The sequence below is a fragment of the Suillus subaureus genome, assembly GCF_016647635.1.
Source record: "Suillus subaureus strain MN1 chromosome Unknown BJ212scaffold_12, whole genome shotgun sequence".
In the NCBI taxonomy this organism is placed as follows: Eukaryota; Fungi; Basidiomycota; class Agaricomycetes; order Boletales; family Suillaceae; genus Suillus; species Suillus subaureus.
In genome coordinates, this window is record NW_024538568.1 from 87,173 (window position 1) to 108,993 (window position 21,821).

Below are 21,821 nucleotides of genomic sequence, written 5' to 3' on the forward strand. Positions count from 1 at the left end.
CTGCCATGAACACTGTTGCTGAAGGAAACACTCATCCATTGACCCTCCTCGACTATCAAAATGCCACTGCCGCCAATCTCGCACACCATGCATCACCCCCACTAGAATCACCACCAGCTTCTGACTCTACCCTTACTCTCACCGACGACTCCACCCTCACCGACTACTTCTCGGTCATTGACCAAGTAGAAACAAGCACTCTTTTTGAGTCCGCCATCACCTCCCAGCAATATCTAGCGGCCTCATCATCAGAATCATTAGAGACGCCAGCCTTATTGATCGCACCGCCAATCTCTTAGATGATGAACGTCACAAAACCATTTTCCGCCATCTTCATATACGTATTCGTAACACTGCAATACACCTCTTGCCTGATGATACCAGGGAGGCTATCTGAGAAGCCATCCACATCGTCACTGAGCACATTGCCCTCGACCCGGTCACATGTCCACCTTCCCCCCATATCACCGTCCCAGTCCCACCGCCAGCTCTTGCGACAACTACCGTTGAGCATCAGGATGACAATATCCCTCCTATTGCTGTACTCAACATACCAGCTTCTCCTTCTCCTGCCCCCATCACGTGTACTACACACAGAATCCCATTCAAATGTAGATCCTCCCGTATCGCTGCCAAGCAAGCAGCCTCCACCTCCCCAACCAAGACAACACTCAAACGATCCAGATTGCCATCTCCCCCAAATCATCCCTCCTCCATCACAATCGTGAAAACATCGCTGGTCAACAACATCATATGTCGTAACTGTCACATCACTGGACATTGCCACAAGAACTGCCCCGCATATTACTGCCGAGTCTGTAAAGAATATGTGCCCAGTCATTTATCGGTCTTCTGCAAAGAGTTGAAAGGAGAAGTGGTCATTCCACTGGTATGGACTGACGTCGGTTTTTATGATGCCCTCACTCGCTGGGAGATTGAGCAGGACACCATCCACCATGCCGAAGAACTAAGAGATAGTTCTTTGACTATCACCGAAGAGCAAGATGATTTGCTCTACTCCAACTACGACGCTGACCCCATTTACTGGGCAAACCAAGATAACTGAAGTCGGCGACTTCATCCCTAAATGAGGGGTAATGTTACAGTTACATCTACCCCCTATTTGTTTTCTCTTATCTCTCTTGTATTACGTCATGACCGCACCACATCGTGCCATCACTAGACTGGGTTCTTACCATATCTGTATTACATCATGATCGCCTCCACTGTCACTAGATGACTCATCCTTATCTCTGACTCACCCTTATCTCTGACTCGTCTTAATGACATGTATGTACTTGCCCTAAAGTAGGCTACGACCATATAAGCTCGGTCTTGTACTTAGCAGAACTTCACTTTTAATCTACTAGGTTTTCCCTTGAACTATCCTTCACTTAGGACCTCCAATCCTAAGTTGTCTGATAACCGATATTCCAGTTGGAGACACTCTCTTCGACTAGTCTTAAGAACCTTACATTTGTAAGGCCTTGATCCAACCACAGATGTTACTCTTATCGAGTATCTGTCGTTGCACCCATCCTAGTTCACTGTAACATCCTCAGTCTGAATATCATCTTAGTTCCTGCTCTCTCACCTTAGATCTGCCCAATCATCTTCTGGACTTCAGTCTGTCTGAGTCTTGTCCTTTTCTGTAAGGCCTAGGAAAGGATTCCCTAGGCTGGAATTCCAGACCTTCAGATTTGTCCCCTATGTCTCTGTCCCAAGTCTAGGGATTGCTTCCCTAGGCTAGAGTCTTGCCTTTCCAGCACTTACCCTCTTTCCAGACTTAGGTCCACTTCCTGTCCCTCCGACTCTACCTTAGGGTAGTCTACCTCTGTTTGCTTCTACATTGGACGAAGTCCAATGTAGCCCCTATTCCTTCCAGACCTCCGGACCTCCTGTCTTCTGTACCTCCAGGCATCCTGACCCTCATACCTCTGGGCATCCTGTCCTTCGGATGTTCTGCCCTCCGTACCTTCAGATGTTCCATCCTCCATACCTCCATGTCCTGTCCTCCAGACCTCCAGACATCCTGTCCTCCTGTCCTCTGGACCTCCTATCCTTCCATCCTGTTTTCCTGTAGAAGTATTACCTTGCAGTGGGAACTCTCCCACGCTCCTCCGGAAGTCCTCCCGCACTCTCCACCAGAGTAGCCAGCCTCTGGACTTCGTCAGACCATCATCGGACTTCCTCTGAAATGAAGGGCACATACTCAGGTAAGGGGCACAGCATATGAGCTGAGGCCAAGCCCCTCTGAGTCAGTCTCTCTCTCCTTTGAGCATGGTTCTTAACATGTACATGCAACGTATATGTCTCATGGCCTCTATGCCACACCCCAACCACGTTTGAACCATTAACATTTTGGTACCAGCTGGGTCATTGGAGATATCTTATACCCTTCATGATCGATTTAGTCTTTGTAATTTGCTTTTATCATTTCACTTCTTCACCGCGTCATGTGTAGGTCACGAGCCATTTATATCTTGCTCATCTTATCATTCATCGCTTCAACGTAACCTTAGCTTATCGATCATCAATATCCTTCACTTATACACATTCCACATTCATTTCCTCCTTAAGTCCTCATTCACTATATAACGTGGTCTATAAACTCTAACGCAAACCTCGCGAGCCACTAACTTTCTTTTCCTTGGAGCTGGCTGAGTTGTCGCTGCGTATCGTGATTTTGCGGCAAGTCATTTTCAATCGGTGAGCGGAAGCCAACATAACCTAGTAAGGCGAACGGGCTCAGGGTGGGATGTTCGCGCAGACACACAGGGTTTTCGGGTGCTTGATGGCATGGTTATAGTACTTAATAGTACTGAGGTGAGCTGCTCAACGAGTGGGCTCAGCAAGTTCTCAGAATGCCTCGGTCTATAAACAGACTAACTGTGCTCCTCAAATTCGTTCAAATCCAACAGGCACGAATTTCACTGGAAGTTGTATTCTGAAGCACAACCTTGGAGGCGTAATGCCTTTTAGAGATACAAGGTGCATACATGCCAAAGGTTCTTTGTATCAAGATCAGCAATGTGACGCTACTTGAGTTGGCCGGCTTTACGGACGATCTGTCGGTACTGTATAAGCGAATGGGCGATGACATTGATAAGACGCCTGTGATGGATATCTGCATGAGATTTGATACGTTCTTCTACTTCACCATTGTAGTAGATATCCCAGGAATGAACTTGAGTAATTCATACTTTCACCTGGGTTACCTGCATGGGGGATAGAGCGATCAGGTAATCGCGCTGCCTACCCAAAGGCGATGGCGTCTACAACAACATACACAAGTGCCCGCTCATTCAATTCCGTCATCAGGTGTCTTTTGCTTGCTATACTTGCTCCCCCTGCCAATTCGCCAGCGTTCGTTGGCCACATCGACGTGATCAAGTCTCTTCCTCTCCAACAAAGGTACATACTTCGCGCTGCGCTTGTACGTCCCTGCGCCGAGTGGGACACCAAGGACCGGTTCTCGGCCCAAATTCGAACGAGGGAGTGTGTGAGGTGTCAGTCCTGTCTGACTGAAAGGGAAATATTGAGGTGGTGGAGAATGATATTGGGTGGCAGCTGTGAGGAAGTGCTCGTCTAGAACTGTGTGGATGAGGGAGCGTTGATGGATAGAATGAAGTTGGTGATAGAGGTCTGAGCCAGTACCGCTCTCTGTACCGTCGTCGTCTGTTTGCCATGTGACATCTGAATCTGCGTATGCACAATCCCAGAGCATGAGAGGGAGGGCGTCTGCCATCTGATACTCGGGTTTGCGATCCACCAGTGGCAACTGAGACTCGGGTAATGAATTAGATTCCGCATGACAGACGTTCATGAGAGCTGATATGATGGACGGTTGTTCAAGTCCTGTTCCGACGAGGAAAAGGATAGCCATGATATGTCGAACCTGATGGTATAGGAAAGCTGATCCTACGAGATCGAATACGTATACTCGGTTATCGCCATCAGACTCTGGGGAGACTGGATTGATCTGTGCGCGTATGACACAGCGGTGAAAGTTGGTGATTTGTTTTCCTGGATCAAGCTTGCACAAATTGCGAAAGTCATGTTCGCCGACGAGACGGTTTGCAGCTGATTGCATGAGGGATACGTCGAGTCCGTGAGAGGTGAAGAAGTATTTGTAGTGTCTGTGTTTGCAGTTGAAGCGGGCGGAAAAATCGGGGGAGATGGGAGACCATGCCAGGACGCGGATTGTTGGGGGGAGCACGCGGTTTAGGATGGATACGTAGCGAAGCTCGTGTCTCGTAGAAGGATGGAGTGAGGTGTTTTGGGGAGTGTCCTCGGTGGGTAGGTCCTCCTCGGACGACGGTAATGATGTTACTTTGGAAGAAGTTTCGGTGGGGAGAGCACTTCGAACCCATAACGAAACTACCTGACCAGCAGCGCTCACCCCTCGATCTGTCCTTCCACATTTCTCCCATCCACAACCGTCCAAGCCGCCAGTTTCATCGACGAGCCTTGCCTTTACAAAAGCTTTAAACAAGACATCCTCGACCGTCGGAAGAGGCGTAGGACCGTTTTGATACGCCAGCCCATTATACTCCCACCCCGAGTAACAAAACTTGATAGCGATCTTGCGCTTCGGGTGGGATAAGAAATGGAATGGTTTTTTAGATGTTGGTGAGTGAGTTGACTTGGCGTGCTTTTTTGTCTCCAGCTCTCTGAGTCGTGCGATCAGCTCATCCTTTGACCAGGATTCGTAGTTTGGTGTCATGATGCGGAAATGTGTTTTGGATGGTAGAAAACGGTATGTAAATCCGAATCTTCCAAAACGCATGAGACTGGAACTTGAAGAGGCAGCAAGCCGCAGAGGTCAATTCTTATGTCCGTCTGGGCCGGGCCGTAGTAACCCAAGGGTTCTCTTTACTTTCAACTGCGACGCCAAAGCCTTATTTTCGACTAACTCTATCAGTGTTTACGCATGATCATAGGGCCAAATCATGCGGCGTGGTGCCCCCAATAATATTGAGTCTGTATTTGACCTTTTTTCCGCCGAACATCGTGAAGCAGCCAAATCCTCTGACTTGATCGTGTACTTGAGTACTTCATAACGTTCCCGCAAATATCTGGGACCAATGACTTGCCGCAGGGCCAGATGGAGCGTCAAGCCAGGACATTGGCTTTTCATACAGCTAATAGTCAATAATTAGTTTTGCTGGACCAGCGAACTAATAAGTCGACGTTCGATGCTAAATAGACTCGAGCATGACAACATTTCTGTCCAATACAACTCATGCATACCTACAGTGCGAGATCGATACCACAGGACAGAACAACAGTAATAAATGCGCAACATGTCGCGGTAGACGCAATCTGAGCCACAGAAAGGCCTCGAGGTGGCAGTGGATTCAGCAAGTTTTACAAGTCGTGCTCCTCGAATCCATGTTAATTCAATAAGTGCGAATGACACTGGAAGAAGTTGTGTAACCACAAATTTGGAGTGCATCAAAGATTCAAAATATGTATGAACCACCGACCCATCGCTTCTCGAGAAAAGTCGGACGACGCGATAATGGGTGCTAAGACGTCCAATTATTCAGGACACAGCCTGACACTCAAACAGCCGCGTGGATTATGGGCAGCTATGAGCAACATGGGGAAGGTCTGGCCGTGTCGCCGCACAAAGGAGAAAAAAAAACGCAAGGCGGTATTTATATTTGGACCGTGGAAATATTTAGGGCAGGTGCCTCGAGCCCATCAACTATACTTGAAGCTTAAAGTAACAAGTTCTATATAATAACTAGCGAGCAGACAGAGACTTATGTCCTACCTAAAAATGCTAGCCCTACCGCTCCTACAGCCGCAGCGTCGTCAACAAATTCCACATATTTAAAGACATGCCCCTTCTTCGCCAATGCCTCACGTACCAACGCCCTATAGTCCTCAATACCAACCAAGCTCCCTCCAAAACACAACATGGCCTCATTTGCTTCCACTGCTCTTGGTTTCAAACTCGGATCCTCTCCAGGCTCACGGCAGAGCATTGCGATCTGGTCCGCAAGTCCCTCAGCACAGGCCTTTAACACATTCAGCGCGAAGGGGTCTTTGTCCTTGAATGCAGCCTCAAAAACGAGTGGAGCAAGCTCGCTTAACCGTTTCTCGCGCGCAACAAGGAGGTACGATGGAACAGAGGCAGCCGCCTCCGCTGTACTCGGCTCGGGCAAGTGTACCACCGGCAACACCTCCGGGGCATTCTCTACCCCCACGATCCCAAATCTTTCAAGCACCTTCGCTTTGAGGCTACTTGGGGGTAATGTTTCCATCCCCAGCGACAAGCGTGCAGCATCGTACATCATTTGACGCATGGTCTCGCGGCCTACATGAAATCCTCCGCCTTCGTCTCCTAGAATCCATCCCCACCCGCCGGTCCGTGCAAGCTCACTCAGCATGCCTGAGGGCTCATGTTGAAATGAAACGACACAAGATCCCGTACCAGCTATCGCAGCTACAGCATGTTTGATATCATTATGAAGCCGAAGCGGGGCAGCAAGAAGATGAGTATCGTTGGCCACGACTAACCGTGGACCCAGGGGTATCCCGAGGAGAGCAGAGAGCGCTGCTGAGGCATTTGCGACTGCAGCCAGGGAATCAACGCCGGAGATACCGAACCATGCGGATGCAAATATCTCAGTGTTGGGAGGGAGGGAAACAGGGTTGATAGATGGTGGAGAGACGCAGGTCCTCAATGCATTAGATACCGCTACACGAACAGCATCTGTAAACGCAGCCGCAGACATGTACGCAAAGTTAGATGGACCTCCTAGGGCGCGCCCGAGGATCGTGCCAGATCTGTCTGCGATGACAGCAGACGTCTTGGAACCACCACAGTCAACACAGAGGAAAAGCGACATGATGCTCTTTGAACACGTCAGTCAGCAAACGTATGCATAGTTGCCAGAAGTACTGAGCGCCCACCAATATCAATCACTTGGTAATGAAGCGATTGAAGATAACGAACAAAGATGGCCACCTGTAGTGCCTACACTTATATATGAGCGGTGATTGAGCCAAGCTGGAGGCTTTGGCAATGACCCAGCTGGCAATGGGCTTTGGGCGGGAGCAGACAGACACCCAAATTTGCACATAGTAGGCGAGCACATGGATCTCAAGCACGTTATCTGGATATCCCGGTTTCGGTCCCCAAGCTCAAGCTAAGGCCCAAGGGCCCAAATGTCCGTGACACTGCCATACTTAATGCTCACCTCGGTAATTGCTACGTGATCTTAATTAAGTGGGGAAATTTACGTTTAGTTAATGTAAATTCTGTAAATGACCACGGGCACAGAGGTACCAGTGCACAACGTGCAACTTCACATACAACGAACAAACTCTATCTTGCCTTCAGTACAACAAACCATTCGGACTCCAGTACGGTGGGTATATGTAGTAATGTACACAAGTATGTACGTAGCATCTTTGCATTTTCCAGATTACTTCCTCCATTTCCGTACATCATTACGAGCTCTAACAGACAATCACAACGCTCGAGAAGAACAAACGCGAAGCAAGAAATCACGCTCAAACCAAATGACTAGAGAATCGATCATCGCCTCCCAATATGCGTCCCCGCAAGCTCCTTCTCGAGCGCATCGCTAGGGTCATCCATGATGGGCGACGGCGGGCGCTGGGACGGCGCAGTGTAACCAGATGTTGCGCCATGTATCGGGCCGTACTCCTGCACCGGAGAGCTGATAATCTCGTCCCGGGAGGGGATAGGTAGACTAAATGATTTAACGATCAGGTTCGTAATGAAGGTGGGGAAAGAGCGAAGATGATGCTGACCTGTCTTGTCTCTTGATCTGGCCCGTGGCCCTCGCCTGAGCGCGCACCTCGGCACGGAACGATTGGACCTCCTCGACGATGAGCTTTTTCATTCCCTCGATAGAGTCTTCCTCCTCGAACGAAAAGTCAAATTTCTGAGTGCGTCAACCTAGTTTGAGCACCCTGGTTCTTCAAACAGGAAATCAAACTTACGGTATCGCAGACCGGCTCATCGGCAGGATCGTGCCACACCTGCAGATACGGGTGGTTGAGCGCAGCCTCACAGCTGATGCGCTTGGCGGGGTCGAAGCAGAGCATCTGCTGCAGGAGGTCGATGGCGAGTGGGTTGGCGTGCGGATAGAGTGTCTGGAAAGGCACGCGTGGCTTGATGGGGAGAGAGCGGATGTAGTCTTGAGCCTGTGTGACTCGAGTGAGTGAGTACATTGGCGAGTTTGACAGAAGACATACCCTTGGAGATCCGACACGGCGCAGGGTGTCCTCGGAGGGTGTACCGAGGTAGTGAAGGATTTGGTTCAGTTGGTCGACATAGCTATTGTCAATAATCAGTATCAATTCATCGATCCAATGCATGCGCAAGTTGCCCATAATGAAGTGGGAATGGACCTACTCTCGTCCTTTGAAAATCGGCTTGCCGCCCAAGAGCTCGGCAAGAATGCAGCCGACAGACCAGACGTCAATGGCCGTTGTCTATGAGCATCGTGGTCAGCTACCAGTGTAAAACAACGCTTAAACGGCTACAATAAATAAATAATGCCGAGGACAACGATGTGATGGACAAAAAAGGAAAGTAGCACACGCACATAATTCGCGAAGCTAAGCATGATTTCTGGCGCACGGTACCATCGTGTTGCGACGTACTCCGTCATGAACCCCTGGTTTCCGGCGCTCTTGCTCGTACCGCCACCAGGGGTAAAGCTGAATATGACGTGAATTTGGTCTTTGGAGTGCAAAGATATTATTGAGAGACGTGCGCACCCTCTAGCCAGGCCAAAGTCACATATTTTGAGCTCGCAGTCGGCGTTGACGAGAAGATTTCCGGGCTTGAGATCGCGGTGGAGTACGTTGGCACTGTGAATGTATTTAAGCCCGCAGAGGGTCTGGTAAAGGAAGGACTGGAAGTGTGCATCGGTGAGCGGTTGTCCAGACCGGATCTGTATGCAAGTACCGTCGGTTTTTGAGTGTCAGACCAGTCAGGAGAGGGAAAGGACGCACGATAGCATGAAGATCAGCTTCCATCAATTCTTCCTAATGTAATGATCAGTGAGACCAAAGGCGAGTAAAGAGGTGAACCGACATAGAGATAGACTTCGTCAAAATTCCCATTGGGTTGGAAGACGATATCCATGTCGTATAGGCATGTTATCTGTAGAGGGATGTGTAAAATGCAGGCTTAAAGCACACATGGTTGGCGTACGTTCTTGTGTCCCCTGAAATGATGTAACAATCTGATTCGTGCTATGATCAGTACTATACTCGGAGTGTAGTTGATTGTGAAACGCACCTAATCTCTCTCAAGCATCGCTTGGTGAGGATCCGCTATGGTACAGCGTTTGTTTAGCCCTGCTCGAAGTGAATAAGTAGAGATAGGCACCTTGGTATTAATGTTCGTGATCTTCTTAATCGCACATCCCTCGCCTGATCGGCGGTGACGGGCAGCAACGACACAACCGTATGCGCCCTGACCAAGCTCCTTGACGAACTGGTACTCGCCGTCGACGATGAAAGTGCTATTAAGCGCGGTGAAGGTGTGTCGCGAGATCGGCTGGCGGCTCATTGCTAGATCGATTATTCAAGCTTGAAATTCAATTTGAAGGGTCTGATGGAGTTCAGTTGAGCCCTGCGAAAGAAGGATAAGAGAGAGAAGAAAATTCTGCGCTTGGTGCTTACAAGGGAGGGTCACGGTGTACAGCCTGTATATCGATTCAGATCACACCAAACATGTCCATACATAAAGATCCCGTAGCCCGGTCACTGCCAGTTGTTCTCTGCACTGCATGTATGACGCCTGATTCACCGCCCGGCGCTCGATGCCACGTCAACGGTCTTGAATATTGGTCTGTTGGGAGGATGAAAGTTTACTGCTGCACGTATTATATGGTTGATCATGACGGAACAAGCCCAACATTACATCCATACGCAATCGATTGGATCAGTACCAGTGTGTTCACCTTTGACTCCTTGGTATCGGCCTCAGCGCCAACTCAGCGTAGCGCTATCAATTATCAGAAGGCTCAGGCAGTTCGGCGTTCATATTTGTTTCGGGAATTACCGGTCGGCTCAGGGCTGATAACTCCAGTGCTCGGCTTGTAGTTTACTTATACAGGCAACTTGGAGCCATCGATGGTGCACAGAACAATCTTGCTGCATCACTTTAGCTCACTCTTGAAAAGCAATAATTTTCCAACGAACGTCATGCTCGACGTTACCCTAAGTACTCGCAAAGCTCTCATCGACCTTGAATAACCATCTATAACTATAAAACATACGTACACACGTGCGTATAAGCATCAATTCAGCAAATAGTTATTTTAGTTGCTCGTATTATCAGTGTATGGGGTGGTTGCGAAGCCGACTTTGTTGTTGGTGGCGTCGAAGACAGAGTAGTGGCGTTGACTATATGATAGGTTGTCAGTCTCATACCAATCAAAGTTACTTAAACACCAACAGGAATGTGTAACCGTTGATGAAGTCCAATCCAGAACCAGAGTCGCTGCCGATATCAGAAACGATAAGGTAGATGCTGTCACTACTGCCGCCTATGTCAGCGTTGAGGGAACGCGGCCAAATTTGGGCGTTGGGGATCAGATCGTAGGTTTTGCTACCAATCTTGAAGGTCAGGGTTTGCAGCTTAGCATACTGACTAGAAGTGATCATCAGGAGACCAGTGGTCTCGTCTACCACAGCACCAGTGGCAGTCTGGTACGTGCTGAACGCATCTAACATTCTCCAAGTCAGTATGGGACGACCCGTTTACGAGTGACTTATCCTACCGGAGGCAATGAGAACGAGAGTCGTGCCGGTGTCGACAATGCCAGCAGTCTCAGACAAAATGGTGGAACGTCCATAGGAAATAGACTGGTCGATACCCCAGTAATAGCTAGCAGGTGACGTAGTCGTGAGAGGGACGTAAGTCACTGGGCTCGTTGTCTTTGAACTATCGTGCCCACCAAAGGTGAGCTCGCCGGCACTGTCAGAGGCAGCGGTAGGAACAAAGTAAATTCCAAGCGCTTCAGTGCCGATAAAACCTTGGCTGTAGAGGCTGTCTGTGACAGTGGGGGCTGTCTCAACGTTGGAAATGGTGCCTTCCGTCAGGTCAGTCGGTCCGACTCCGAGGATTCCATCCACGTCTTGGAAGCCTTCTGTGTTGCTCGCAACTCCGATAGATTGTCCGGCAATGACCAGACTAGCGCTCAAAGTAACGGTGTCCGTGTATTCCTCTCCGGAGAAACTACCGGAACCATAAGACACGGCCTACAAGGTTGTCATGAGCACCTTTTTATGTACAGATTATGAGAAACGGCATACAACAGTGTTGCCAGTATCCACACTAGTAATAGTAGGATTGTATGGGGTGTTTGCACCTAACCAGGTGTTGGAGCTGCCCGTATCAATGAGGAGTGTATCTGATAAACCGTGAAATCAGAAATCATCTGAGCCAGTTGACAGTCAATCTTACACTCAGTGGCGGGGCTGCCGACACCAACTTGAGCAGTGTAAGTAACGACAGCGTTGGTTATGCTGAAAGAGGATCTGCCAGCACGCTTGCCCATGGAACCAGCCTGCTTCATCGCCTGAGCGCGAGCCCTGTCGGCGGCAGCGATATTAACAGCACCTCTGGCGTTCACCCTAGCGGTAAAGCTGAGGGTTGCCTTGCCTGCGACAGGGCGCAAAGGAGATGCGTCCGCAGAAGACAACACGACAAAGAAGATTGACAGAAAAATCTTGGAAGGGAACACCATTTGGGCAAGCTGTTCAAAGGCCGAGTGAGAGATAAGATCAGCTCGAATTCAAGCTTCAATCACCAGAAGGCTTTATATGATTTGGCTAGCCATATGATATTCGCAACCTGGATTTCTACATCCCGAATGTTCTATCCTGGGTTGTTGTGATATCCATATTGCTGCACGTCATCAGAGGACGATTTATCACTATCAAAATCGCCGAGCCAAGATCCAAGAACCTCGCGCTGATAGCCGCATGGTGGTCGTTCAAATGATTTACCTGGACTGTCACGAGGTCATGTTAGACGGTATCGCGATCGAGTAGGTTGCCTACCGTATTGAGTTCTGGCAGAAACTGGTATAAACAGCATCTTTTGAAACATGATTCTAAGCGCTAACTAAGGAAACATTTCACCCCATGAAATGGAGATAGCAGATAATGTACATACTTGAACGCTTCTGGCGTGGCGATCTTTTGCCTGTATCTAGCCTGAAGAAATACGCAGCTCATCAGATCAGTGTAAGCGAAACACACCATAAACCAAAACCGTATCAAGGACTCTCATAGTCAAAATCATTCATTCCCGGGCCACGATCCTAAAGTGTTGCGACTCGAAGACCCCTAGCGCATTTACGTCTGACAAAGCTGGACAAGCAGACGATGGAAGGTGAGAATGGTGGAGTATAGAATCCGGCACGTTTGATTCCACCCAAGTTATGGTTATGCTCCGGTTGTCATACATAGGTTGTCAAGCTTGGTGTGGCACGATCATGACCTGGAAAATCTTGGGATCGTATGGACTTCTATCCTGACTAGCTAAGAGGGAAATTCGGAAATTGGCAACGCACTTACTACAAACAAAGATCTATGAGACAGCTTGATTCGACCAGTGTCCCTCCAAGCAGACTATAAGATAGACAAGAAGACAGCACATGACTAGTAGATGTTCGTCGGCACTGGCACACATTTGGGCGCAATGAACGGTTGATGGAAGGTTGGACTTGGGTTGGGGACCTAGGTGCAATTCATGCTGTAGTGCCGCCAGAACAACTTGACATGAGCCAAATCGAGTTTTAGTCAACTGACTATGATGATCAAGTTAAGAACTTCAGTGGATGACTTCTCTTAGAAAGTCCGGAAAGTCCTCATGCCGACGTGCCGTCATTGTTTTGCAAGTCCGCATGACCCAGTCCTAAAGTCAGGTAGCCCCCCCTTTAAGATTCAAACGGTTCTATCTCTGATATGACTGCAATATGACTTATACTAATCCAGTCGAGACTGATAATCATGAGTGCAGCTAGGGCAACTATTTTCCATCATAGGGAAACTTGGGTGGTTGACCCCAAGCTTCGAGGCTTGAAGTAAGCCTCCATTTGTGTTGATTGTCACTAATACAAAGTTAACTATGTTTATTCACCAGTTCACTGATGGCAACTACGCGCGCATCAGTCCAAGATGTCCTTTTCGCAACTTCACCACAAATCCATTCACATCTTCTGCCTCGAGATTATTGATAGAGTACTCTTGATGCACGACTCTTCGGCCATTGATTTGGTCCAGAGCGAGTTTCAGGTCTTCCTCAGGTCCACAGAAGTCCTGGTCACCCTTTGCATTCGTATGCTTGAATGTCTTCGAGATAATGCTTTCAATAGCGTGCGGATCCATCAGTGGGGCTGTAACATCGAACATATCCTTTGGAAGAGCTTCTTTCGAAGCAGGTGCAAGGTGCTCAGGTGCCGTGGGGTTAAAGCACTTGCCGCAGAACTCCAGTGCACTCTGAAGCTCTTTCCCACTCAACCGGGTCCCCATCTCTGATGCACCCTGGATTACTGTGTCACGATGACAGTCAGCATCTTCGACATTGCTCATACTATACAACGATGGTAATACCTGGTCGAATGGCAGCGAATGCCCGGTCATAATTATCCTCATCAACGTCGTTCAGGATATCAAGATCCGTCGATCGTATCTGTTGATATGCGCTCATCACCACTATCTGGAATCTATGCAGTTTACGTTGCACATGGCACTCTGATCAGCAAGAGCAAATCCATCTACTTATGGACGAACCTCGTGTAACTCAACGAAAACCTCTTCGTGTGCCATGCAACTGCTTCGACTTCTGAGCAATCTCCTCGGACTGCGGCGCATATAGATACTGCTGCAGATAGTCCAGAGGTCATTGCGAGGTGTATCCCGGAGGAGAAGAATGGATCTATGAACGCTGAAGGTTCGGGCATCAGCTTCATCATATAGACAAGGGAGATGTTCAGGTTCGTACCACCAGCGTCTCCGACCAAACGAAAGCCAGGTCCCCCGTAGCTCGAGGCGGAGTAGCTGAAGTCAGACGCTGACCGTATCAATGGGTCAAGCTGCCCAGGTTGTCCTCCGGAAGCCTCCTTTTGTACTACCCTTCCAGTTCCAATGAGCTTGACTAGTGCTGGGGCGAGGGATATTGAAAGCCGATAGCGATCTTCCAGAGAACTGCCTTCCAAGGCACGGACCCTCTCGTTATACACGTCTTGATTCATAACGACGCCAATGGAAGTTGTTCCATCGTGCAGAGGAATGAACCAAGCCCAACCGGATTCGTCTGGTGCATATTGGCTTAATTAACGCATTCTCACCGTTAACAACACGACGCGTACCTCTCAGTGCCTCAAACCAAGGGGCACCCTCTCTTGAAGTATTCGTGCCATATGTACCAACTCCCGTCCAGTAACCCCATAGCGCAATGTTCTTCAATGATGCGTTAAAATGACGATTGCGTAAGTATTTGGTCGACATCAGTCCTGAACGTCCGGACGCATCAACAAGATAGTCGAATGAAATTACTCCGGTTTCTCCATCTGCAGCACGTAGCCATTCGGCGGTCACAGGCCTGGAAGATTCGGTTGCGGAAAAGCCAAAGGATTTCACACTCGTTTGTTCAAACACCTTTGCTCCGCAGGATGTCGCATGGTCAAGCAACATCTTGTCGAATACTGAGCGCACCTGACTGGAGCATTGACATTCAAGAAAAGAGAAGATGTCAAGTACATACTACGTTCCAAGAACTGTTGGTATGCCCAAGCGCAACGAAGTCCGTGTCTGGATGCAGGTGAGTGTCTCTTGGGCCCATTGATATTCTCACTCACATCCCTCCCTTTTGAATTGGTTGAACTTCATTGCAGCTCCGGGCTATTAATGACAATGTATCATTGGACCCTATTATCCGAGAACACTTTAGCCGCACCTTGTGTTTGAAACCCATCTCGACCAATTTTTGTTCCGCATCGATGAACCTCAGGTAGTGACGGACTGAAGGAATTAGGCTCTCTCCAATGTGATACCTACGTGATAATCATCAAGGGGGACACTTGAATACTTTGGACAAGTATATTACCGAGGAAACTGGGCAGCCTCCAATAACACGACATCGAGCCCTTCCCTGGCAAGGGCCGAGGCAGTATAACTGCCAGAGGGACCTCCACCGACGACAAGGATTTGAGCATGCTGGCATGGATGTCAGTCCTGCTAGCGAGTCTACTCAACGACCAACCTTTGGTATCTGCGGGGTCATCGAACGCTACTGGGTGGGTATGAGAAACCAACAATGTTCACTGAGGCTGTGAGCTTTGTACTAGGCGCGTCTGAACACATCAGGTTAAACCTCGATATTGCAAATCTATGAAAGAATACTTCTCGAACCAATCCAGAATACGTTACCAAGCTTCTGCTAGAGTACCGGTGAATTTGTATCGATACGTCAGTGTCTTCACCTCCGGCCACTGCATATACGGGTTCTGCGTGCACCTTGTCATCAAAAGTACTGGCAAGGACCTTAGCTACTAGACATACGTATCCACGAGTTATTCGGTGGCAGCAGCCGTAGAAACACGTACATGGCATGGGCACAACAACACAAAGTTAAAGAGGAATTTCCTCTTCATTTGAAGTTCTCATACGAAGATTGCGAAGCACCGGTGAAGGGATCGTCAAAAACAGAGGTACTTGAGATATTTATGTAACATCAAATATCAATACGGGTAAAACCCTCATCTTTCGAGAGTCCGCAGTAAATCGAACGTGAGATTGGTGAACAGTCTTGGCAAACCCGACTCTGGAATTCATCGTGTCGAACACTGAGTAAAAGCGCCCCCTGGGAAGGCACGATTCAACAACTTCTTGCTTAGTAAAATGGAGTAGCATACAGGAAATAATAACCTTTGACAAAATCGAAGCCAGAACCAGAGTTGCTCCGGATGTCACTAACAATCAGGTATCTGCCGTCGTGGGTACCGCTAAGGTTGCTGCTTGATGATCGGGGCCACATTTGCGCATTGGGGATGATATTGAAATACATAGATGAGAGCTTGTTATATTGCTCTGATGAGATCTTTAGCAAGCTAGTAGCTGGATCGAGCGTTGCACCCGTCTCCGACTGATATTTGTTGAAAGCATCTAAACTGCGCATTAGCATGATTTCAATGTCGCAAAGGACACCCACCAGTGGCAATGAGAATAAAAGTGGTTCCTGTGCCAACGACACCAGCTGTCCTGGTCAAGATCGATGTGGTCCCGTAGTTGGTATGTTGATCGACACCCAAATATCTGCTCGCTGGAGATGTTGATGTGATAGGCACATAGCCGACCAGATAGCCTACCACACTTCATGACTGCATGTGTGCGCTGAGTACGACAGGAATGAACAATAGAGGGATGTGACAGCGCACCAATTACAACTTCAGGCACTTTACTCTCCAGCACTACCTGGAGTCACGCTTGCGCACCAAGGATCTGTCTGAGCGCATTGTGAGACGACAGTTCAAGTGCCGTGCGAGACTTCGTGGCTATGATGCATGTCAGTATGATGAATACTCATCAACGCAAGAGGAACGCGCCATCGATGTTTGAAACATCAGTTCATCCGGTCCATGATGCGCCTATGCTGGCTATCGAAGTAGGGCCATATCGGGCCTGCAGGCACATTTAGTTCCAGGAGAAGCCTGGTCAGTGCTGGTCAAGAACAAGACATGCAATAATAACGAGTAAACGTACTCAATCCCTCTCTCCATTTCTTCGACGCTCCTTCCTGGTTCTTGCAATCGTACCAAAAGTACTGCCTGCATCTGTCCCATCACCTTCTCAACGTTTGCCCACTTGTCTAATATCCTCTTCTGTTGTGCCGTAGAGCCTGCGTTGGCATCTGCCTCGACGGGGAGGACTCAGAGCTGCCCAGGGCAAGAGTCAAGGAGCAACTTCCCCTTTTTGTCGCAGTGCAGCTTCATACCTTCCAACCTCAATGGAAATCCCGGGGGGCTGAAAAACTTGGAACGCTGAAAAAACGCAGAGCGTCACAGTGCGCAACTTTGGCGCTTTGATGCAGTTCTTGAGGATATGGAGGAAGACTTCACAACCGAGCCTAGGGCAAAGCGCATCAAAAAATGGACTGGAAGGAATGAACTGGGACAAACGTTTTAAGTAGTCTACAAGCGGTCTACTAGCAAAGCTCGTTTCGTCACTCAGTAATCCCTCACGCATCTCCGCATATAACGCTACGAACATGCACCAGTTATTTCGGAGTACCCACAGACAAGTGACACAACGCACCACCAGTAGAAGCCCTGACGGTAACGAACCGATCAAAGTTATCCTCTACGAGAATGCCGTGACGGACGGCCTCTGAACGGGCATCTGCCATCAATGGACGACTGGAGATGGCTAATGCCTGCTGCAAGATCATGGTATGTGTATGTTGCGTTTGGGTGGACAGTAGATAGAAAGGCTTGGGGATCAAATGGAAGAGATGAGGACAGACATCTCTGGAACCATATGAACGACCAAAATCCCAGCTGAAGTCACACAATCACACACTCGATTCCGCATCCAAAGTTCAAACTCGTCAGACTGCGAACGTTGTTGACGCCGAATGGCGGGCTCAAATGACGACACATACTCAATGATGCCGCCAAGGTCCACGGGGTAACCGTCTCCATCGTTGGATTGGGAGGTGAGGAGGTCAGAAAGAGGATCTTCCAGGTCATGATCTATCTCTTCTCATTTCCTATGCAACGCCAGTACTAGTTGTATATTTAGAGTCTAGACAAGAGTTACATAAAGAAGATAGAATTCCCACGAAACAGTTCGGGGAGGACAAACTTTGTGGCTGGCCATGGGCCTATAGCCTACGCGGCATTTTGAGATGCAGTTGAGGATTTCTGCCGTACCAAGCACCATAAGGTCCAAGCTTGGCACGGGACACATACGTGGTAACTGGTAGCTTTGAAACTGATGCAGAGCAGCTTGACGCATGATTGAATGATGCATAAGTTGCAGATGAAAGCACACCCTTGAGAAGTCCCTCCAGAAGTGTAAATACAACCATAAAATAGCTTTTATGATCGCACTCGATGCATTGTCAGGTCATTTTATAGAATTGAAGCTACGAACAAACAGGGGCAAATTCGGGCGAGAACACATACGCTATGTTGAAGACTGGAAATGCTTGAGCGGTTGCTGCAATCCAAGATCGAGATTCATTGACGCTCCGTTTTCCCGACATCCTTTAAATGATGAATAGCAAAGTGTTGACGTCGACCCTGTAGTGGGATGGACTCTTGGTAGCAGAAAAGGCCTGTGAATCTTGCCAGATATTGGCAGATCTGAGGGGTAGGGGCGACTATCTCCGTCCGCCCGCAGTCTGTCTAGGGGATACTGGGTAAATGTATCACCAAACGTACATGGCCGTCGTTCATGTAACACATATGAGGTTTATTGGAGAGGCGAATTGAAAATCGACTCTGAAAATACTCCGTCGGTATCTCGAAAGCCTCCGCCATGAAAAACCCATGTTTCATTATGCGTTGAAATAAACTTGTGAGAAAAACGTGAAAATATGTGCAAAAATAAGCTACAAAACACTCAGTGGTCAATCCCACCGCACTCGCCGAGCAAACTCCCTAATGCGAGAGACAAAGCGATCCTCGATCTCATGACCAGCACCAGTGGCAACTTTCAGTATGAGCTCATTCAAACCTGTCGACCCAAGGATGTCAACGTGATCTGAAGTATTTGCTCCACCCCGAGGGATGTTAGGGGCGGGTTGATGAGGGAGCTGTATTTGAGGGTATGAGGGATATCACAGGATCGCAGAGAACGTTGCCGACGTACCTCAACAGTGGTAACTTTGATCCTCCCGGATTCCATCTTGGTCTCTTCCAGCCTTCTGCACACATCGCTCCCAGGCTCAATAGGCTGACAGTGCCATCCCCTTCACCCATCTTCACGCCATTACGCACCTATAATCAACATACATATGACGTGAGGTATGATTAAGGTCGTCAACTTACCTTGGGCGTTGTGGTCTCTTGCGTGTAATCAGCATCTATCCAGTTCGCCCTGGAAAATGACATATCTAATGGCGGGCGTGATACATAATTGCATTTGTCGGTAGGGTCGGTGCAAGTCGAATCCTCAACCTCTACAAACGATTCTTCGTATTCGTGTGGTCCGTGAGCATACCAGTATGACCTCTGTTACTGAATTCAGTATTGTAAAATGCAACAGAAAAACCTTGGGGAGTACTTCAGTTTCTTTTCCATGACCGTAAACACAAATGATCCTCATAGAAGGCGCATTTGGTAGCCTATGAAAATTCATCAGTTTGCTTTAAGAGGCTTATTAAGAACGACATACTGCACTTCCAAAGGGTTTGTCCATTTCCTCGGATCTAGGGCGTTCTTCTTGAGCACCTGTTCATTCCGCTCAATACCGAACGAGTAGTTGGTCCATAACATTTTCTGTCTCTTTGTGAGCGTTATTTTACAGAAAAGACACGGCAGTCATCAACCTGGAATGTTGAAGGAGTACGCTCCAAAATCCATGTGCTTGCGTCATCAGCTGTCATGTTCTTTGTTGGCTCCACACTTGGGGTAATGTTATGCGCAGAAAGTGGCACGGCTGCTTGTCTGAACGCAATCAGTTCGCCATGAGTATGTGATGATTCGGGCTCGTCATCAGGTGCCCAGTTGGCATCGCCCCAAACATCTGTTCCTCCCTGTAAATTGTTGCAGAGGCGCTCAACCGAAGATGATAGTCTCACTCACCTTGATCCACATGCTGGCACTGCCAGCCCAACTACAGAATAGCTTCTGCCGCTCCTTTCGCGAGAAAAAGCGTTCGAGCACTTCAGGGCATCATAAGATTATTACAACCGAGAAACCTGAAAGGTCCTGACCGTATGCGCCAGCAGGATTCATCTGCACTGTGTCCTTCATTTCACCAGATAAGAAAGCAGCCATAGCTTTTGCCTTTCACAATAAAAACAGTAAATCCATGAGTGGTAAACAATAATAAGGCAATGAAACAGGATCTACCACGCCCTGGGAATGCAATTAGTGATCGTCATTCGAGGAAAGGAATGACTCACAAGATGTGTCCCTGCGATGGTAATATAGGACTCGATATGATTCTAAACAGAGTTTGTTAAGGGTCTCGTGTTATGAGGGGGTCAGGGGCTGACCTCTACCCAATCTGGTCCACCGCCTCCGTGTTCGGGAGACTCGACCCATTTGAAGCTACAAGCAAGAGGTCAAAAAGAAATCGCCAACCGAGCAGATCTGAGACCTACAAGTACTTTCATCGAATGATCAGTTTCACAGGAGGAACTATCTGAGAAACTCGACTTACCAGCATGACCTAAAAGTACTGCAATCGACAAGGTGACAGCGACAAAGGAAACTAGGACATACTGTACTACCCATTGAGTGCGCAGCAATAACGGTCTTCTTGCCTTGTCGTGCCCTGTCATGGAATATGAACTTGTCTGGTGCGATATTCAAATTTGTGGCACCATACTTGAACCCTTCTATTGTAGTTTTCAATTTCGAGAAGTACCCATCTCGTTCTTCCAGATTGCACATGGAGAGCCTCCAATCATATGGAGCTAAGTGAAGATTGTTCGTGTCATAGTTTACTACAGCAAGATTCTCCACGATCTTGGACCTGAATATATGCCGTCATTTTCAACGCTCAAAAGAACTTACAAAACACACCAAAGCCAATACCCGGTCATAAAGCTACTTGCAGCACCTATCCCTTCTGCAGCTCGAATTTTGACACCTGGAGGATCGAGACCGGTGACGGGATCGAGCATCATGGCTGAAATCCACTTTTCACGATTGAAAATCACTTGTGAGACCATATTAAAGCCTCCCCAAAGTTTTTCGCGGAAGAAAGCTCGATACTCGGGTGAAGTAGACCAAGACTCCAAACCCTAGTTGCGGTTTAGATGGTGATCGACATCGATTAAACGCAGATTAACAGTGTGACTTACGGTGGATACGATGCCAGGCACGAGTACGATGGGATAGTGTGCCGTCAAGCCTCGGGCCTTCATCGCCTCCCCGACTTGAAACTCGCGTCCGTCATTGTTCAGCTTCCAAACCTCTGGGATATTGTTCCGAAACCGTTTCCATTCCAATTCGACGCGTGATAGATCAATGTCTGGTATTTTGAGCGAGATGTCATATTCTTCCATGATGAGAAGCAGGTTGCTATGAATGTCTTGCAAGTCTGAAGGCTGGATGAGGATGAAGCCTAATAATATTCCAACTGTGCGACAATGTCATCAAATCTCAGGAGATAGCATATAAATGACATACGTAGGATTCCAAGAGGGAACAGGAAACGAGCTTTGACGAAGAACCGACGTTCTTTCTGGGGCGGGCCAACATGAGGCATTGAAAGAACCACATCATGCCGAACATACCTTCATCTTGTGTATCTGAGCATCGAACAACTTTGCTTGCTGTGTAGCTTCCATCTGCACATCATGCAATTGCTGCGGTTGGTCCTGTTCCTTTCCAACGTCACTCTCGAATGGGGGCTTGGCTGCTTCTGAATGGTTCGCTGACCGTCGAGTTCTTATCCGTTGCGACAAGGTAGACATGGCTGTGAAAGTCCATAGTAAACACGCTTGCTCGTCATAAAAAATAATGTGCATGTATCTACCTCCTGTCAAGGACTATATCTGCAGTCAGCGTCTAAGTTATGCAATTTGAAAGTAGCAGAACAAGCAAACCTAAGCAAACGCAAAGCCACAT

The 21,821-nt window shown here is 48.3% G+C and overlaps 8 protein-coding genes across 8 annotated transcripts; all 8 read right to left on the reverse strand.

Moving 5' to 3' along the window:
- Nucleotides 1–3,301: 3,301 nt before the first annotated feature.
- On the reverse strand, nt 3,302–4,726 carry BJ212DRAFT_1269661 (pseudouridine synthase; the record flags this gene model as incomplete). Its single annotated transcript, XM_041330825.1, has 2 exons — nt 3,302–4,291; nt 4,370–4,726. 2 exons carry the CDS (start codon nt 4,724–4,726, stop codon nt 3,302–3,304), a joined length of 1,347 nt encoding a protein of 448 aa, XP_041194003.1.
- A 922-nt stretch (nt 4,727–5,648) lies between these two features.
- On the reverse strand, nt 5,649–7,358 carry BJ212DRAFT_115586 (uncharacterized protein). Its single transcript, XM_041329025.1, has 3 exons — nt 7,215–7,358; nt 6,928–6,991; nt 5,649–6,867 (listed from the first exon to the last, which is right to left on the reverse strand). The coding sequence occupies exon 3, from the start codon at nt 6,861–6,863 to the stop codon at nt 5,772–5,774; it is 1,092 nt and encodes a 363-aa protein (XP_041194004.1). The 5' UTR covers nt 6,864–6,867; nt 6,928–6,991; nt 7,215–7,358; the 3' UTR covers nt 5,649–5,771.
- Nucleotides 7,359–7,555: 197 nt separating this feature from the next.
- Nucleotides 7,556–9,568, reverse strand: BJ212DRAFT_1446496 (kinase-like domain-containing protein; the record flags this gene model as incomplete). The annotated part of the gene is made up of 12 exons (XM_041338255.1): nt 7,556–7,733; nt 7,795–7,928; nt 7,987–8,190; nt 8,242–8,323; nt 8,402–8,481; nt 8,595–8,709; nt 8,770–8,945; nt 9,007–9,039; nt 9,089–9,157; nt 9,209–9,239; nt 9,296–9,330; nt 9,386–9,568. The coding sequence occupies 12 exons, from the start codon at nt 9,566–9,568 to the stop codon at nt 7,556–7,558; spliced, it is 1,320 nt and encodes a 439-aa protein (XP_041194005.1).
- A 754-nt stretch (nt 9,569–10,322) lies between these two features.
- On the reverse strand, nt 10,323–11,753 carry BJ212DRAFT_1269712 (aspartic peptidase domain-containing protein; the record flags this gene model as incomplete). The annotated part of the gene is made up of 5 exons (XM_041330828.1): nt 10,323–10,407; nt 10,460–10,730; nt 10,785–11,265; nt 11,320–11,417; nt 11,471–11,753. The coding sequence occupies 5 exons, from the start codon at nt 11,751–11,753 to the stop codon at nt 10,323–10,325; spliced, it is 1,218 nt and encodes a 405-aa protein (XP_041194006.1).
- A 1,202-nt stretch (nt 11,754–12,955) lies between these two features.
- On the reverse strand, nt 12,956–15,298 carry BJ212DRAFT_1568202 (uncharacterized protein; the record flags this gene model as incomplete). The annotated part of the gene is made up of 11 exons (XM_041342000.1): nt 12,956–13,097; nt 13,157–13,565; nt 13,627–13,739; nt 13,807–13,960; nt 14,018–14,329; nt 14,385–14,730; nt 14,780–14,826; nt 14,874–14,916; nt 14,972–15,068; nt 15,122–15,231; nt 15,278–15,298. 10 exons carry the CDS (start codon nt 15,296–15,298, stop codon nt 13,171–13,173), a joined length of 1,638 nt encoding a protein of 545 aa, XP_041194007.1. The 3' UTR covers nt 12,956–13,097; nt 13,157–13,170.
- A 190-nt stretch (nt 15,299–15,488) lies between these two features.
- BJ212DRAFT_115988 (uncharacterized protein) lies at nt 15,489–16,559 on the reverse strand. The gene is made up of 5 exons (XM_041329026.1): nt 16,452–16,559; nt 16,383–16,394; nt 16,226–16,336; nt 15,930–16,179; nt 15,489–15,877 (listed from the first exon to the last, which is right to left on the reverse strand). Exons 2-5 carry the CDS (start codon nt 16,390–16,392, stop codon nt 15,739–15,741), a joined length of 510 nt encoding a protein of 169 aa, XP_041194008.1. The 5' UTR covers nt 16,393–16,394; nt 16,452–16,559; the 3' UTR covers nt 15,489–15,738.
- Nucleotides 16,560–16,882: 323 nt separating this feature from the next.
- Nucleotides 16,883–17,461, reverse strand: BJ212DRAFT_1479773 (uncharacterized protein; the record flags this gene model as incomplete). The annotated part of the gene is made up of 3 exons (XM_041339950.1): nt 16,883–16,949; nt 17,009–17,273; nt 17,329–17,461. The coding sequence occupies 3 exons, from the start codon at nt 17,459–17,461 to the stop codon at nt 16,883–16,885; spliced, it is 465 nt and encodes a 154-aa protein (XP_041194009.1).
- A 710-nt stretch (nt 17,462–18,171) lies between these two features.
- Nucleotides 18,172–21,799, reverse strand: BJ212DRAFT_1347854 (phospholipid diacylglycerol acyltransferase). The gene is made up of 17 exons (XM_041335386.1): nt 21,730–21,799; nt 21,488–21,669; nt 21,381–21,435; nt 21,053–21,330; nt 20,772–20,992; nt 20,575–20,721; nt 20,416–20,520; nt 20,240–20,294; nt 20,147–20,188; nt 19,955–20,027; nt 19,824–19,903; nt 19,568–19,774; nt 19,414–19,517; nt 19,303–19,363; nt 19,068–19,250; nt 18,885–19,016; nt 18,172–18,832 (listed from the first exon to the last, which is right to left on the reverse strand). The coding sequence occupies exons 2-17, from the start codon at nt 21,665–21,667 to the stop codon at nt 18,647–18,649; spliced, it is 2,109 nt and encodes a 702-aa protein (XP_041194010.1). The 5' UTR covers nt 21,668–21,669; nt 21,730–21,799; the 3' UTR covers nt 18,172–18,646.
- Between the last annotated feature and the right edge of the window lie 22 nt (nt 21,800–21,821).

Excerpts from the sequence above, each read along its gene's own strand:
- BJ212DRAFT_115586 (XM_041329025.1), bottom strand. The coding sequence starts at position 6,863 with ATGTCGCTTTTCCTCTGTGTTGACTGTGGTGGTTCCAAGACGTCTGCT.
- BJ212DRAFT_115988 (XM_041329026.1), bottom strand. Across the intron at positions 16,180-16,225 it reads TTTTATTCTCATTGCCACTG|ATGCTTTCAACAAATATCAG; the intron begins GTGGGTGTCCTT and ends TGCGCAGTTTAG. Across the intron at positions 15,878-15,929 it reads GTCAAAGGTTATTATTTCCT|GGGGCGCTTTTACTCAGTGT; the intron begins GTATGCTACTCC and ends GTGCCTTCCCAG.
- BJ212DRAFT_1347854 (XM_041335386.1), bottom strand. The coding sequence starts at position 21,667 with ATGTCTACCTTGTCGCAACGGATAAGAACTCGACGGTCAGCGAACCAT. Across the intron at positions 19,904-19,954 it reads GAATCCTGCTGGCGCATACG|TGCTCGAACGCTTTTTCTCG; the intron begins GTCAGGACCTTT and ends GATGCCCTGAAG. Across the intron at positions 19,017-19,067 it reads AAGAGACCACAACGCCCAAG|GTGCGTAATGGCGTGAAGAT; the intron begins GTAAGTTGACGA and ends TGTTGATTATAG.